A 17,624-nucleotide genomic window follows, 5' to 3' on the forward strand; every position below is an offset into this window, starting at 1 on the left:
TGATTAGACTATTTAAATTCTACTACAAATTTAGAATGACTAATTCCTTTTGATCATCCACCTTAAACAGCAGATAAAACATAGACAAAATGTCAAGATTTGATAATACATTTGCACTTTAACTTATTCTAAAATATTAAGTATCTTGGGTTTAATTTATTTCTTCATTGTTTGTGTTCTTGGTTTTTAGTATCTTCCGAAGGCCAATTTCCCTTAGTTAACATCATTTTGACACTTTCCAGACAAATGCAGTGATCTTTTAGATTCAAAGGACATGGAATACCTTCTCCGAATAGCTAAGGTTAGAGGATGCCAATTCTTGGACGGACACAATTCTTGCTTTACAATGTAGGACTAGGTAGCTTCAAGGTGATTCAAACTCAGGACCCCTGATCATTGGGAAGCATTGACCTATCTTTAGCACTATTAAAAAGTATGCATTCCTTATTAATATTTTCCCGTTCTTTGTCAGACTAGGTAGAGATTTCACCTCCTAGGAGATGAGGTTGAGTTTGGGTACTTGGTTTTCCTCTTCAGGCTGTGTGAGTAGTTTATGATGTTACAAACACACTGCTGACTGACTCCTTGCTAACTGTGTGTGACCACTGATGCCAGTGAATGTCTGCCCCTCTTTCCACCTGCTTGTTGTATGACCACCAATGCCAAGCAGCCCTTCCAAGGGCCCTCAAGTCCTGGGACGACCTGACTTAAAGTTCCTTTTGTTATTCTTTACTACTCAACACAGAAATCTTATAAACAAACATGTAATTAACACTCTATAAAAGAAACTACATCATCTTATATATTAATGCTTCCTACTTTTAAAAGTTGATGACAAGTTGTAACATATTGTCATCTTTGTTATCTTTCTCTACACTTTATATTAACTTTCCTTTTGAGTGACATCATGAACACAAGGCATTTCTCAGACTCACCTTGCTCCCACAATAATTTTTTCCTTCTCCTCCTAGTTTTTTTTTTTATCTTTATTGGAGTATAATTGCTTTACAATGGTGTGTTAGTTTCTGCTTTATAACAAAGTGAATCAGTTATACATATACATATGTTCCCATATCTCTTTCCTCTTGCGTCTCCCTCCCTCCCACCCTCCCTATCCCACCCCTCCAGGCGGTCACAAAGCACCGAGCTGATCTCCCTGTGCTATGCGGCTGCTTCCCACTAGCTATCTACCTTACGTTTGGTAGTGTATATATGTCCATGCCTCTCTGTCGCTTTGTCACAGCTTACCCTTCCCCCTCCCCATATCCTCAAGTCCATTCTCTAGTAGGTCTGTGTCTTTATTCCTGTCTTACCCCTAGGTTCTTCATGACATTTTTTTCCTTAAATTCCATATATATGTTAGCATACGGTATTTGTCTTTCTCTTTCTGACTTACTTCACTCTGTATGACAGACTCTAGGTCTATCCACCTCATAACAAATAGCTCAATTTCGTTTCTTTTTATGGCTGAGTAATATTCCATTGTATATATGTGCCACATCTTCTTTATCCATTCATCCGATGATGGACACTTAGGTTGTTTCCATCTCCGGGCTATTGTAACTAGAGCTGCAATGAACATTTTGGTACATGACTCTTTTTGAATTATGGTTTTCTCAGGGTATATGCCCAGTAGTGGGATTGCTGGGTCATATGGTAGTTCTATTTGTAGTTTTTTAAGGAACTTCCATACTGTTCCCCATAGTGGCTGTACCAATTCACATTGCCACCAGCAGTGCAAGAGTGTTCCCTTTTCTTCACACCCTCTCCAGCATTTACTGTTTGTAGATTTTTTGATGATGGCCATTCTGACTGGTGTGAGATGATATCTCACTGTAGTTTTGATTTGCATTTCTCTAATGATTAGTGATGTTGAGCCTTCTTTCATGTGTTTGTTGGCAGTCTGTATATCTTCTTTGGAGAAAAGTCTATTTAGGTCTTCTGCCCATTTTTGGATTGGGAGTATCACAGCTCAGCTGCGGAGAGTTCTGCATTACCTCCCTCACCCGTGTAGCAGGGTTCCTGATGTTTGTGGAGTCATTCGTGCTGTATGGCAACAACAGGCGTTTCAGATTGTCCTCATTTTTGTCCTGTCCCTAGATACGATATTGGCTTGTCTCCGAGGAGCCCTGGGTTGTTTTAGTGGAGAGGTATACGGCAGGCTATCTGGGCATGAGTGTTGGTAGTAGGCTAAAGTGCTGTGCCTACTGTTAGGCCCATTTTATTTGTTTTGTTTTGTTAATTTATTTTTTATTAAAGTATAGCTGAATTACAGTTTTGTGTTAATTACTGCTGTACAGCAAAGTGACTCAGTTATACATATATATACATTCTTTTTCATATTCTTTTCCATTATGGTTTATCACAGAATACTGAATATAGTTTCCTGTGCTATACAGTACAACCTTGTTGTTTAAGGCCCATTTTAGTACTGACGGAACTAAATTACTGGGGAAAATGTTTCTTTTTACGATTATGAGGTTGCACTGACATTTTCCAAATTTATCTAATTGTTTTGTTTTACAATACAGGGTTCTGTTGGCCATGAAGAGTTTCTATTATGTTGACCTATTCTAAAACCAGGACTTTTTATACCTCGACATTCCATCCCCTGCCTTAAACCATAATGATGCCAGTGGTGGTGTTTCGGGTATCTCTGAAAAGTTTTGGTGGACAGAGCTGGTAACCTCCTATATCCCATCTTATTAATAAAGTAGCTACCCTCTGTTAAGGGCCTAACTGCAGACTCTGGAGCTAGACTGCCTGAGTTCCAATGTCGGCTCTGTCATTTACTAGTTATGTGGTCTGGAGCAAGTTACTTAACTGCTCTGTGTCTTAGTTTGCTAAGGGAGTCCTCTCCACAGAGTTGTTATGAAGACTAAATTAGTTAACACTAAGTGATTAGAAAAGTACATGGCTCACAGTAAATGCCATGTCTTTACTGTTTCTTCAATGGCTAGGTCCCAGGAACTCCTTTTATTGTTAATGATATATGTATTTCCTCTTTGTCCTTCTCGTCCTCCTCCTTCTTTTAAATAGAAAATGTAGGTGATTTTGGTCCCTGAAATCATCATTTGTACTTACCAATGCTAAAACTCATTCTATTTTGCTACTCCCACCCCCATCAGATCCCTAGAAGTTTGTGCTAGCCTGGCCCCATCAGACTACGTTTTCATCAACTGATTCAAAAATCTGTCTGATGTGAAAATATGCCCATTTCTATTTTTTTTCCAAATAACTTTTTATTCACTCATCTCTTGAAGAACTATCCCATCCCCTATTTCCAATACAGAAAATTTTATTATAATAAAATTATGAGTGTCTATCTTCATAAGGTTGATCAGCTTTCTAAATCTGAACAGATTCCATTTCATTTTTCTCTGCTGAAAATTCTCACCTTACAGCTCAAGGAGTCTTGGTTTTGTCCATCTTGCATTTAATGTGTGTTGTGTTGCACATAAACCTCTCAGTGTGTCTGCTGTGCATTCCTGGGTCAGTTATGAATTTTCCGTGTAATGCTAGGGCGGCAGCACCAGGCACCATGTACGAGTTTTCCTGGACATGCATTCTTGTCTAGTGCATGTGTTACAGCCCCGGCTGCTCCCTCCCCTGGGCCTGAGGGAGCTGGGGGAGGAGGCAGCTGCCATTCATTTGACATAATTTCCCCAAAATGCCAAGAGGTGCCATACCAGGTCCTTCTTTTCGGGAAGGCGCACAGCCTCCCAAGCCCCCGGGTGGTCTGTATTTCACAGCTCAACACAAGGTGGTGGTATTTGAAAGGAAAACCCTGGAACCTGATTCTCGGTCCTGGAAGCAATCTCTTCCCCAGCACAGGCCAGGCGGCCAGCTGAGGCTGCTCTTTAGTCATAGTCGGCAAGACTCAGAGTGGAGTGTCCTTGCTTTCCTGTATCAAGGCCTGTCCTTTTTTTAAGTATTTCTGTCGTCCCTCTCTAATTTCCTCCTAGTGCCCATATTCAGGCTCTCATCATCTTTTTTTCTGTCTTGTCAACCTTGTATTAATTCATGTAAATAAAGCTGCATCTTTTTAAAGCGTGCGGTGACAAATGTGAACTAGACATACTGTGGTGATCATTTTGCAGTGTGTACAGATACCAAGTCGTTACGTTGTACAGCTGAAACTAATATAATGTCAATTAAACCTAAATTTTAAAAAGTATATAATTTAATGAATTTTGACAGTTGTATATACCTGTGAAACCACCACTGCAGTCAAGGTATAGAACATTTCCATCATTCCCCAAAGACCTCTCTCTGTTTCCCTTTTGCAGTCCATCTCTCCATTCACCCCCAGGCAACCAAGGATCTTTTTTGGACTTGCTTGCATTTTGTATAAATGGAATCATATAGTTGTGTGTTCTTTTGTGTCTAGCTAGCTTCTTTCACTCAGCATAAGGATTTGAGATATATCCATGTTATATGCATTCTTTTTTTGTGGCAGAATATTTTTTATTGTATTAAGATTCCACAGTTTATTTCTCTATTCTCCTGTTGATACACATTTGGGTTGTTTCCAGTTTGGGGCGATTGTGAATAAAGCTGCTGTGAACATTACAAGTCATTATGTGGACATATGGTTTATTCCTGTTGGGTAAATTCCTAGTAATGGAATGGCTGGGATGTATGGTAGATATAGGTTTAACTTTTTTTTTTTTTTTTGCGGTACGCGGGCCTCTCACTGCTGTGGCCTCTCCCGTTGCGGGGCACAGGCTCCAGACACGCAGGCTCAGCGGCCATGGATCACGGGCCCAGCTGCTCCGCGGCATGTGGGATCTTCCCAGACCGGGGCACGAACCCGCGTCCCCTGCATCGGCAGGCGGACTCTCAACCACTGCGCCACCAGGGAAGCCCTGTCAGTCTTTTTAATGTAGCTATTCTAGAGGGTGTGTGGTGGTATCTCATTGTGGTTTTTATTTGCATTTCCATGGTCACTAGCAATGCTGAGCGTGCTTTAAATGCTTACTGGCCATTTGTATATATTCTTTTTTGAAGTGTCTGTTCAAATCTTTGGCCCATTATTTTACTGAGTTTTTACTTTTCTTATTTACTGAGTTGCTAAGAGTTCTTTATGTATTCTGGATACCAGTTCTTTGTCAGATATATGTACTGTGAATATTTTCTCCCATTTCATGACCTGCTTTTTCATTTTCTTTTCAATTTAGATCTAAGATCCATTTGGAGTTAATTTTTGTGTTGTGTGTGAAGTAAGGATTGATATTCTTTTTTTCACCATAGCTATCCAACTGTTTCCTTTTAATGTCTCCTTAATTTCTGATATTGATCATTTGTCCCCTTTCCCCCTTCTTTGATCAGTCTAGCTAGAGTGTTATCAATTTGTTGTTTTAAAAAAATTAAAATAGCTTTTGGCTTTGTTGATATTCTCTATTATCTGTTTTCTGTTTTATTGAGTTTTGCTCTGATATTTATATTCCCTGCCTTCTAATTATTTTGGTATTACTTTGCTCTTCTTTTTCTAGCTTCTTGAGGTAGACCTTAGGTCACTGATTTTAGTCCTTTCTTTTTAAATATAAGCCTTTAAAGCTCTAACTGTCCCTCTGAGCTCTGCTTCAGCTGCAACCTACAAGTTTCGATATGCTGTATTCAGCATATCAAAATGTTTTCTAATTTCCTTTGAGATTCTTCTTTGACTTACGGATTATTTAGAAGTGTGTTTAACTTCCAAATATTTGAGGTGTTCTTAAGTATCTTATTGATTTTGATTTCTAATTTGCCGTGGTCCTAGATGATGCTTTGTATGGTTTTCATTCTGTTAAATTTATTGAGAATTGTTTTATGGCTCAGCATATGGTTTCTCTTGGTTGAATATTGTAAAAAAAAAAAAAAAAAAAAAAGAGAAAAAAGTCTTCTGCTCTTTGTGTTCTATAAATAATAAGATTTAGGTCGTTGATAATGTTTATTTATGATTTTACTGGGTTTTGTATAATTGTTCTATTGCTGAGAGAGGGGTATTAAAATCCCTTGCTATGGCTTTAGACTGTCTCTTTCTTTAATTTTGTTATTTTTTTACTTCATATATTCTGAAGCTTTGTTATTAGGTACATAATTTTTGATTGTTGTGTTTTGGAGATGAATTGATCTCATTATTATGAAATGGTGGTCACTACCTTTGTTCATACTCTTTGTCTTGAAGTCTATTCCATCTGGTATTAATATTACCCTTTCTGCCCTCTTATGTTTACTGTTTGTATGGTATATCTTTTTCCATCCACTTATTTTTAACTGATCTGTGTCTCTCTATTTAAGGTAAATATTCAATACATCTCCTATTGACAATACATAGTTAGGTCTTGGTTTTTTTTATATATTCTGATATTCTGTCTTATATTGAAGTATACTGTCCATTGACAATTATTATTGATATGGCTCAATTTATTTAGGTCTGCCATTTTATTATTATTATTTGATTACTTTTTATTTCATTTTATTATTTTATTTTTGGCTGCGTTGAGTCTTTGTTGCTGTGCGATGGCTTCTCTTGTTGCGGAGCACGGGCTCTAGGCGCACGAGCTTCAGTAGTTGTGGCCCACGGGCTTAGTTGCTCTGCGGCATGTGGGATCTTCCCGGACCAGGGCTCGAACCCCTGTCCCCTGCATTGGCAGGTGGATTCTCAACCACTGTGTCACAAGGGAAGTCCCTATCATTTGTTTTCTATTTAGTCCCTCTGGTTTGTTTTCTTGGTCTTGTTCCCCTCTCTTGCATTCTTTTGGGTTATTCCAGTATTTTTTAGAATTCCATTTTAATTTATCTATTGGCATTTTCTGTGTCTTTAATATTTTAGTGATTGCTCTAGGTATTACAATATACTTCATTATGTGTTCACAGTTCACTTAGAGGTAATATTGTACCATTTCATGAAAAATGTAGAAGTCTTTTAATGATAAGGTCCATCTACCCCTTCCCCTGCTGTTAGAGTTATCTCATGTATTGTATCTTATATATACTATAAACCCACAGTACATTGTTATAGTTTTTAACAGTCATAGGTATTTTAGAGAAATTAAGAGAAAATAATCATCTTTTATGTTTACTCATATAGTATTTATTTCTGATGTTCTTTACTCGTTTCTGAAAATCTGAGTTTCTTTCTAGTATCTCTCTTCAGCCCGAAGAACTTTTATTTAGCATTTTGTATAGAGCAGGCCAGCTGGGGACAAATTCACTTAGTTTTTCTTATTTTAAAGTAAGGCCTCTAGTTCACCTTCATTACTAAAATATATAGAGTTCTAGTTTGACAGTTTCTTTCTTTTAGTACTCACTCCCTTTTGGCTTTTGTAGTTTTTGATGAGCAACTTTTGGTAATTCAAATTATCATTCCCCTATATGTAACAGGATGGCTTTCAAGGTTTTTCTTTGTGTTTTTCAGTAGTTTGACTCTGATTTGCCAAGGTATGCTTCTCTTTGAATTTATTCTGTCTGGGTTTGCTGAGATTCTTGAATTTATATACTTATGTCTTTCACCAAATATGGGAAAATTTCAGGCATTATTTCTTTTCTCCCCCCGCCCCCTCAAAAAGTATCTGGAGATGTAAGTGCTTTTCTTTCTTTCTTTTTTCCTAGCCATTATTTCTTTGAATATTTTTTTCTCAAGTTTCTCCCTTCTTTCCTTCTGTGATTCCAGCATCTCTATGTTAGGCTTTTAGAAATTGTCCCACAGTTCCATGAAGTTCCATTTATTATTTTCAACATTTTCTTTATCTTATTTTGATTGATTTCTATTAATGTGTCTCTGTGTCCTCAAGTTTACTACTGACTCCTTCCTTTGTCATATCCATTCTTTTCTTAAGTCAATCTAGTGACTTTTAAATTTCAGGCATTGTATTTTTCTGTTCTAAAGTTACCATTTGTTTTATATTTATATTTTCTATTTCTTTCTGGTTTTTTTTTTTTTTTTTTTTAACTCCTTCATCAGTGATGTAAAGGAAAATAGGCTTGTGATTGTTTTAAAAGGTAAAGAGTCTGGTTAGACTCAATTGCACCCTGCCATAATGTAGTGGGTGATGGCTTAGATCTCAGTTCAGTTCTTTACGCCTTGGCTGCATACTTCTTTTACTTTGCCCCACACATACGTGATTCAGGGGTCTGCCAGAGACTCGAACTGAGTTTATATACAGAATTCAGAACTTCAGTCTTCTCTGACCCTTCCTTTTTGGCTTCCCCCTTACTCTTGGTAACCATGGTTATTCTTCTATCCTGTAGACTCCTACTGGTTTTCTTCTACCAGAAAGATGATTTTTCTATTGAATTTTTACTGTGTCTGTGCTGCCAGCACCATGACTGTACTGCCCTTGGGCAAAGCTGCAAACAAAAACAAATGAATCACAGAGAACCCATTCAGTGCTTGTCATTTGCTCCAAGCTTTACCTCCCCTCTAAAACTTGCCCATCCTTGTTGAGTCTTTAAAGACCTCAGCAGTTATCTTTTGTCCAAGGTTGATAGCTGTTCTTTGAAGGAGGATCTATTCATTATGAGCTTACTCCTATATACTTGAAGTGCAGCTCTCACTCTACCTGGAAAATTGCAATGACCTCCTTGATTGATCTTCCTTGCCTATAGTTTTATTTCCTTCCAGTATAATTTCCACTCAGAGCCCAAGTGTTTGAAATAAAATCTTGACCTTGGTCTTATAGGATTGTGTGTAGAGTCTTGGTAATGGCATACATAGTCCTTTATAACCAACTCCTGCCCTCCTGTATACTGCAGTCAGGTGCCTGTTCTCAATCTGGTATGTTTCCATAATTCTGGATTACTTACCCTTTTGTTTCCCTTACTCTCTTCCCCTTGCATAATTCCAGGAAATCTTCACAGCCAATTCAGTCCTTTTCCCCATTTTGAGTTAGGCATCCCCTCTGAATCACCCCATAATATTCTCTAGGTCCCTCTGGCATGGGACTTGTGACTTTGTTCTGTGATTTTCTGCTTAGGTGTCTCTACCTGCAAAAGACTGAGCTCCTCAAAGGCTGCAAATCACGACCTATTTCTTTAACTGCCAATATCCTCCCCCTACCTGATTTTACATGCTACCTGATACATACTCAGGGTTTTATTGTTTTTTTGTTTTTAACTGATAGTATTACATTTCTAAGCGTATAAGTTTTTGTATCAGTGCTTCAGTGGATAGCTGATGCGTACACATAGAGTTCCTCTGGAACAGAACAAAGGAATTGGGGCTACCAGTACACTATTCACTGTATACCAGTTGGGGCACGCTTGCTAACCTTGTCTTTTATGCCCCCTAACTATAGGAACTCAGCCCAGCATTTTAAGAAATCCTCGTGATTAAAGTCTACATTAAGAAAGGATAAAACAGTAGGATTGCTGAAGCTTGTTAATAGGCAGGCCTCTTCTGCCTTTCTCTTTCCATATGAATGGAAGAGTTCAAATATTTTCAGTGAAGCTGTGTGTGTGTGTCTGTGTGTGTGTGTAAATGGTGAGGAACCCCTGGCAGTTAGCCAGCACCATTCTCCCATACTGAGCACCAGGTGACAGATGCAGAGCCCACAGATCTGTCATGGCTTGTTAGCTGCTAGGGAACCTGGAATGCATTCTCTTCCTTTATACTGTTTCCCATTTATCGGAAGGGATTCCTAGACCTTTACATCCTGCAGAACATGAGTTTGTACCAGAGCTGCTGCTTTGCACCTTGGTATCAGACATTTAGAGCAGGAGCTCTTTCAAAACAAATGAGCTTCTGTTTCCAAAGAACTTCTCAACTTTCATGTGCTGTCTAGTGTCTTGGAATACAGTGCCTTAGCTTCAGCTCCAACTTAAAAAGAAAAGACAAATGCTTAATTTGTTTCTAGTTATGCAAATAAAATGCTCATTTTAAAAGCATATATACATTTATTCAATAATAAATTTATCTTGCGTCTGCTACATACATGCTCTGATAATACAGCCAGAAAGATAGTTACGGTCACTGCCTCATGAAAATTTAGTCTAGTATTACAGAAAATATATAGAATAACTTAAAAAAAATCCAAAAATCTCTGAATTTTTTTAAATGTGTCTTTTTGGCCTTTGGATTTTAAGCACCAGCACTTCATCTATCTTTTTAAATTTAATTAATTAACTTATTTTTGGTTGCATTGGGTCTTTGTTGCTGCATGCGGGCTTTTCTCTAGTTGCGGCGAGTGGAGGCTACTCTCTGTTGTGGTGTGCGGGCTTCTCATTGTGGTGGCTTCTCTTGCTGTGGAGCACGGGCTCTAGGCGCGTGGGCTTCAGCAGTTGTGACATGCAGGCTCTAGAGCGCAGGCTCACTAGTTGCGGTGCACGGGCTTAGCTGCTCTGTGGCATGTGGGACCTTCCCGGACCAGGGCTCGAACCCGTGTCGCCTGCATTGGCAGGCAGATTGTTAACCACTGTGCCACGAGGGAAGTCCAACACTTCATCTATTTTCATTTCAAAACCCTCAACACTCTTGCTCCCTTGTCCTTCATTTCCCCACAGGGCAAATTTCCAATTCCTGAGCATCTAATCATCAACCTATGTAATGTTTGGCTCTGGCCTGAAAAGAAACTATTCAGAATGCTAATTTTAATCCCAAGGAACTTGTTCTACTTTATATGTTTGAGATTCTGAATTCTCCACACCTATGAAATACTAATTATTAAGTTACAGAGGTATTTCCCAGTAAATTAATAGACTTACTCATTTTATAGTTTAATGAGGGAGTATTAAAACATGAGCTGTACCTTATTTATAATTGCAGAAAAAGTGATAAACATCTAAATGCCATCAATAAGAGACTAGTTAAATAATGTAGATCCATACAATGGAATGCTATGAACCCGTTAAAATAATTTGTTAACATAAAAAGAAAACTAATAAACATGGAAAGAGTCACAACAAATTGTTGAGTGGGGAAAAGCAGCAAATAATGGTATAGAGTAGGATATTTTGTTTGTTTCCATTTAGGTAAAATTGGATACATATGTATGTCTATGCACTCTATCTGTAAGGATTCAATCAATGTTCTTCAATTCCTACTGTGTAAGAGGTGCTTAATAAATACATTGTGATAGATGTCTGTGTCTAGGGGGAAATCCAGATAATACATATAAATTGTATCATACGTATTTGTGGGGGAACGTAATTGCTTTACTGAAAGTACTTTTTTCCTCATCTCTAGAATAATGAACTACAAAGCAGGTTGGACTATTTAATAGAAACCCAGCCCAAGACTGAAGTGGAAACCAGAGAGGTTGGAGTGGGCTGTGATCTTCTACCCAGGTATTTAAGAATTTCCTGGTTTTCCAACTCAAATTCCCCTTTGACTTAAGAAAATACTTTCCTGGGCTGTTATTCCCAGAATTGCATTCTCTCTCAAAAGTACTTCTGCAAAGAAAAGTCGTGGCTGCTGAGGGTCTGACTGGCTTCTGCAGAGTGGGGAGATTGTGCAGGGCACAAGGGGTGGAGAAGGAGAGACCTGGGGAAGCCACTTCAGAGAGAGATGGGCCCTATCAGTGAATGCATGCATCTGGTCCTTCATTTATTCATTCATTTGCTCATTCAACAAATATCTGTTGAGTACCTTCCCTGTGCCAGACAGTGATGATAGAGAGAGGAATGAGATTGGGTTCCTGCCCCAGAGTGCAGTCTGCAAGAGAAGTCAGACATGCAGGCAGACATTTTCAATGGTGTGCTTTAGTAACAGAGGAGGGAGGCTCTAAACCTTGAACAAAATCTGTCTGTCCCCCGGAACTGTAACAGTGTTGTCAAGCATTGGACCAGATTCAGAAATACATGATCCGCTTCAGTCATGAGCAGATAAACAGTAACTACAACCTGGTTTGTTCAGTTGCATTTCTGAGCTAGAGGACAGAGCCATATGTTATTAAGCTGCTCACAAGCCCAGTACCTGGGTCTCTCCATAGTCAGATCAGCGAGACCCAGTAACCAACCCACTGTCTCTAGGTGCTCAAAACTGTGCTTGGCCCAAAGAGGACAGAAAACAAGTTTATAACAAGGACACTGATGGTACATAGCTTGTGACTGAGGTAACCAAAGTCACAAAGGGCCTCATACGCTGTGCGTGGGAAGGTGTATTTTTATGTGACTAGGGGCATTTGTGTGTGTGTGTCATGTTAGACATTAGTAGGTCAGAAAAATGTAGGCTCCGGGCCTTGAATGGTTACATGGGTGGGAAACAGGGATGAGCTGATCGCCAGACTGGGCTGTAGAAGACCTGGTTCTCATCCTTGAGGTTAGTAGTCGCAGGATGTGTTCAGGCTGGTCTCTCTTTGCTGAGGCCTCTGTTTCCCAATCTGTTAAGTCAGTTGACTAGGTGACTTCTCAGCTCTAATCAGCTCTAACATTGAGGGACAATGTCTCATCTCCTTCCCTATTTTATTCATTACTGATGTCTTTTTTGTTCATTAAAATGAGCCACTTGCCATTCTCAAAGTATTTACCAAAAGCAGGATTAAGCTTTTTTTTTTTTGACATTATTCTCATTTATGTTGCTTGCTTTCTGGTAAAAACAAGGCTATTTTATCATTCTGATGTCATTAACAGAAAATGTTTATTTAAAAAAAGAAAGAAAAAGAATGTGTAAATAGACTCCAGGTCTCATCAATTCAGGGGACAAAGTAATTGATAAAAATAGGACCCAAAAGAATGACTGATCATGTCCAGGCACAACTTTTAAAATATAAATAGTTTGGCTATTTTCCTCCTTTTTTATTCTTCAAGAACCAAGTGGTTTAGTTCCCTCTAATTGCCCACATAATAAATCTTATTTGGTTAAGACGGGTACAAAACTACGTCTGAAACCAATAAATTGTTGTATTCTAATTCCCACATTTTGGCTTAAAGCAAGGTTTTCAATTTGTATGCCGAGGGATAGCCTGAAGCAAACTTTTACGGCTAAGTTATGAAACCACAAAGTGGTTTTCATAATGGAAGTGCTGACAGACCCTTAACTTATGGCCACGCTGAACTTGGAAGCCACTTTAGTATCTAAAAGCAGCTTTTCCATAAATGTAACATTTGGTTTCCCCCAGGATCCATCTTAGCACTTTAACTACCTGGGTCAATCAGCAGAGGAAATGAAAACTACGTATCCACATTTCCGAAAAGGCAAAGTAATATTTCATTCGTTTCCTCACAAGTATTTATGAAGTGCCTACTATGTGACAGACGCTGTGCACCTCTGGGTGGCGAGGAGCACAGCATCTTGAGAGGTGATTCAGGGCAGTGGTTTTCCACCTGTGCTTTTTGGAACTGCGTGCTCTGTGCTAGGGCTCCGGGAGGGGCCTCCAGGGCTGAGGAGATGAGCAAGGACCTGGCCTGTGGGGACCTTTCCCCCTCAAAAAAAAAACCTGACAAACTCAGCTTTTAGTGTGTTTTATATGTTAGATTCCAAGTAAGATTTTGCTTGAATAAAAGAGCTCTGTGGTCAAAATCAAATTAGAACCCCCTGACCTAGTTTAATCTCCCTGTTTTATAGACACCAAAATTGAGGCCCAGAGAGAGAAAGGGATTCACTAGAAGCCACACAGCCAGGATTTGAACCATACCTTTGGAGTCCTGGTATGGTACATCTGTAGTTTTAAAATACTCAATAGAGAGCTGCTAAATTGTGTCACGTCTGTTCTAATACAATTCCTGGTCCTCACATGGACTTCAGACTTGCATCTAACTAATAAGAAGATTCCACGGTGTTTTCCAGAATATTTTAAAAACAGGCTCCAGAAAAGTAATGAATTTAAGCCTCAGTTATGCAGATGAGTTTTGTTCTTACTCCCCTGTTCTCCTGCAGAGAACTTGGCAGTGCAGTCCAGTTGGGAAGGCTCAGGCTGTGGGTTCCCTGCCCAGTCAGCTGCTGGGCAAGTTACTCAGTCTCTCTTAAACCTCTGTGATTTCATCCTTAAAATGGGAATGAAGATGACAATATCAAATCTTATAGGGTTGTGAAGAGGATTAAATGAAAACACGTATATAAAGCATTTAGCATGGTAACTGGACCAAAGTTAGGAACTTAATAAATAATAGCTAGTATCCCTATTATCCAAATCAAAACTCTGATTTTACATGTAAGACACTGGATCAAGTATTTTTTAAAAATTTTATTGGAGTATAGTTGATTTCCAATGTTGTGTTAATTTCAGGTGTACAGCAAGGTGATTCAGTTATATATACATATATTCATTCTTTTTCAGATTCTCTTCTCATACAGGTTATCACATAATATTGAGTAGAGTACCCTGTGCTATATAGTAGGTCCTTGTTGGTTATCTGTCTTACATGTAGTAGTGTGTGTATGTTCATCCCAAGATCCTGATTTATCCCTTCTGCCCACATTTCCTTTTTGGTAACCATAAGTTTTCAGTATCTGTAAGTCTGTTTCTGTTTTGTAAATAAGTTCATCTGTATCATTTTTAAAAACTAGATTCCACATGAGTGATATCATATTTGTCTTTCTCTGACTTCACTTAGTATGAAAATCTCTAGGTCCATCCATGTTGCTGCAAATGGCATAGGTTCATTCTTTTTTATGGCTGAGTAATATTCCATTGTATATATGTACCACACCTTCTTTATCCATTCCTCTGTTGATGAACATTTAGGTTGCTTCCATGTCTAGGCTGTTGTAAATAGTGCTGTAATGAACATTGGGGTGCATGAATATTTTCTAATTGTGTCTTTCTCCAGATATATGCCCAGGAGTGGGATTGCTGGGTCATATGGTAGTCCTATTTTTAGTTTTGTAAGGAATGTCCATACTGTTTTCTATAGTGGTTGTACCAATTTACATTCCCACCAACACAGTGTAGGAGGATTTCCTTTCCTCCGCACTCTCTTCAGCATTTATTGTTCGTACACTTTGATGATGGCCATTCTGACTGGTGTGAAATGTCACTGTAGTTTTGATTTGCATTTCTCTGACAATTAGTGATCACATGAGTGATCTTTTCATGTGCTTTTTGGCCATCTGTATGGCTTCTTTGGAGAAATGTCTATTTAGGTCTTCTCGTTTTTTGATTGGGTTGTTTTTTTTGACATAGAGTTGCATGAGCCGTTTGTATATTTTGGAGATTAATCCCTTGTCGGTTGCTTTGTTTGCAAATATTTTCTCCCATTCTGTGGGTTGTCTTTTCATTTTGTTCATGGTTTCCTTTGCTGTGCAGAAGCTTTTAAGTTTAATTTGGTCTCGTTTATTTTTTTAAATTTTCATTACTCTAGGAGGTAGATCCAAAAAGATATTGCTGTGATTTATGATTTATGTCAAAGAGTGTTCTGCCTGTGTTTTCCTCTAAAAGTTTTATAGTGTCCAGCCTTACACTTAGGTCTTTGATCCATTTTGGGTTTATTTTTGTGTATGGTGTTAGAGAATATTCTAATTTCATTCTTTTACATGTAGCTGCCCAGTTTTCCCAGCACCACTTACTGAAGAGACTGTCTTTTTCTTCACTATACATTCTTGCTTCCTTTTCATAGGTTAGTTGACCATAGGTGTGTGGGCTTATTTCTAGGCTTTCTATCCTGTTCCAGACACTGTATCAAATATAAGTAAATTTGAGTGTGCTATGACATTAACTTATTTATTTTGGTGGCTGTTAAGTGATTTCATTAAATGGATTGATAGCTTAATCAAGTGGATAGTGCTTCAGTATGTATCGAGCTCTTCAGTTAAACTATTAGTGGTTTGGAACCCTCTGGACACTCTGGAAGCCCCAGTGATTGATGAGGTCTCTGTCAGCTGTGACATCAGAGGCATCCCAGTGTGTTCCAGGCACTGGGCACAAAGCCCAGTACTGCTGTAAAGCAGTATGGCACCTACGACCCATTTCTCCATATACCTGCAAGTCTTACATGCTATGCTACTGCTAATAGCATTTGACTTACAATTAGAGCTGCTCTATTTTTATGTGCTCCTGAAAAAATTTGAAATCAGCCTTTTCTTATAGAGCCATTAAGCCCCTTGTATTACCCTGTCCCCTTCCCTAACCACTTTCCCTGTCCCTGCCAGCACTGTGCACTCCTGTGGACAAGAACCCTAGGCTCCCATCCCCTACTCTAGCAGTTTCCTGATGCTCAATAAACATTCACTGGCAGAATGAATGACAGGTCCACACCAAGTGAGAAAGGACTTTAAAGAGGCAATTCTTGCTTACGTTTTGCTTCTTAGTGTTTATTCTCTCTCTCCTCACCAGAAGGTAAGCTCCATGAGGGCAGGGATTTACATCTATGTCACTAACTGCAGTCTTCCTGGGACTGACTTAAGAGCAGGGCCTCACACCAGGTAGGCCCTCAATCAATATTTGTTGAATGGAGCCATCTCACTGTAGCATTTGATGGTTCTTCCTAAGCAGAAGAATATCTGCTTCCTGTGGGACTCTCCTCTCCTGGTTCCTTCCCTACTTCCCTGGTCTGTCCTCCATCTTCTTGGATGGCTCCTCTTTCTGCTCCCAGATCCCCACCTTGGGTGCTCCTAAGGGTTCTATCTTGGCAGCACTTGTTCCTGCAAAGATGGCATCCAGTCTCATGGAGTTACCTCTTTCTTCCCTGTGGCTGCGCTGTCAGGTAGTTCAGACCTCTCTCTTGCATACAAGTCCTCATTCCTGGCCGCCTGCTGGGCCCCACTTGATCTTCATACCCACCCTATCTATAGCTGAATACATCGTTTTTTCCCATCAAAGTCAGATCCTCTAGTTGTGGTTAAGAGCGGTGGCTTGGAAATTAGACCTGGGTCTGGGTCCTGGATCTGCCTCTTGCTATATCTATAGCTTTGGACAAATCTCTAACCCCTTTGAATCTATTTCCTTACCAAGAATGGAAGATAGATAGATTTTGACAGTAATTCCTCCTCAAACTTGCTGAGATGATTAAGATACAGGCATAAATTGCCCAGTGTAGTGACCACGTTTGCATATTTCTGTTGATGCCGCCACCACTGCTCCTGTTGCCTAAGCTCAGTATTCTGCAGTCACCTTTGAGCCATGAGTTGCTTTGTCCTGGAATCACTCACTCGTACGGGGCTGGCTTTTTCCTTCGTGACTTGCTTCACACCTCTCCACTCCCACTGCACCAGCCTCCTGGAGACCAGTGTTCTAAGCTACTCAGTCCCATCCCTGCCTCCAGTTTCTTCTCAAATTCTCCCCCTCCTTCATCTCATCTTTGTGTTGCATAGACTTCTGGAAAGCAAGGAGAGAGGGAAGAGGTGCGAAGGCACTCAACCATGATTTCAGGGGCTTTTAAACACCTATTTAAAAGAGAAACTCGAGTTTGATTTGGAAAGTTCAATATATATTAATCAAAGCCATTGAGAGCAATTTTAGGTCAGCTAGCCTTCATTTAAAGAGAAAAGTGGAAAACAAAATATTGAACACCAAAAAAAAAAAGATTTCTTTCTCTCGCTCCTTAGTGAAACTCAGTTTCCAGCGAACTCATAAATTATGTCTTAATAGGTACAATTTAATGAAAAATATTCCTTGTTGTCTTAAGTGCCCAGTGCATAGTAAGGGCTTTAAAATGCCTACGTTTTCATATTTCTGTTGTAAAACCCAAAACACAAAGTAGCTTTCTGTCAAAGCTTTATTTGCTGCCTCTGCTATTGTTTCCCCTAAGGGAACTGCCCCTTTATG

At 39.2% G+C, this 17,624-nt stretch overlaps 1 protein-coding gene and 1 long non-coding RNA gene across 8 annotated transcripts in view; one reads left to right on the plus strand and one right to left on the minus strand.

The window, feature by feature from the left end:
• MYZAP (myocardial zonula adherens protein) overlaps positions 1-17,624 on the plus strand; it is a 117,293-nt gene that overhangs the window by 87,856 nt on the left and 11,813 nt on the right. For all 3 annotated transcript variants that reach the window (XM_027123136.1, XM_027123134.1, XM_027123135.1), the window contains one exon: positions 11,168-11,268. In XM_027123136.1, the coding sequence (XP_026978937.1) occupies positions 11,168-11,268 (101 nt within the window). The remainder of the gene's footprint in view (positions 1-11,167; positions 11,269-17,624) is intronic.
• The window catches only part of LOC113629051 (uncharacterized), a 74,778-nt gene that overhangs the window by 22,239 nt on the left and 34,915 nt on the right, over positions 1-17,624 (minus strand). The gene's annotated exons all lie outside the window — the stretch shown is intronic.

This window comes from Aethalodelphis obliquidens, unplaced genomic scaffold, assembly GCF_003676395.1.
Source record: "Aethalodelphis obliquidens isolate GAN/ISIS:26980383/991018 unplaced genomic scaffold, ASM367639v1 scaffold26, whole genome shotgun sequence".
Lineage (NCBI taxonomy): Eukaryota > Metazoa > Chordata > Mammalia > Artiodactyla > Delphinidae > Aethalodelphis > Aethalodelphis obliquidens.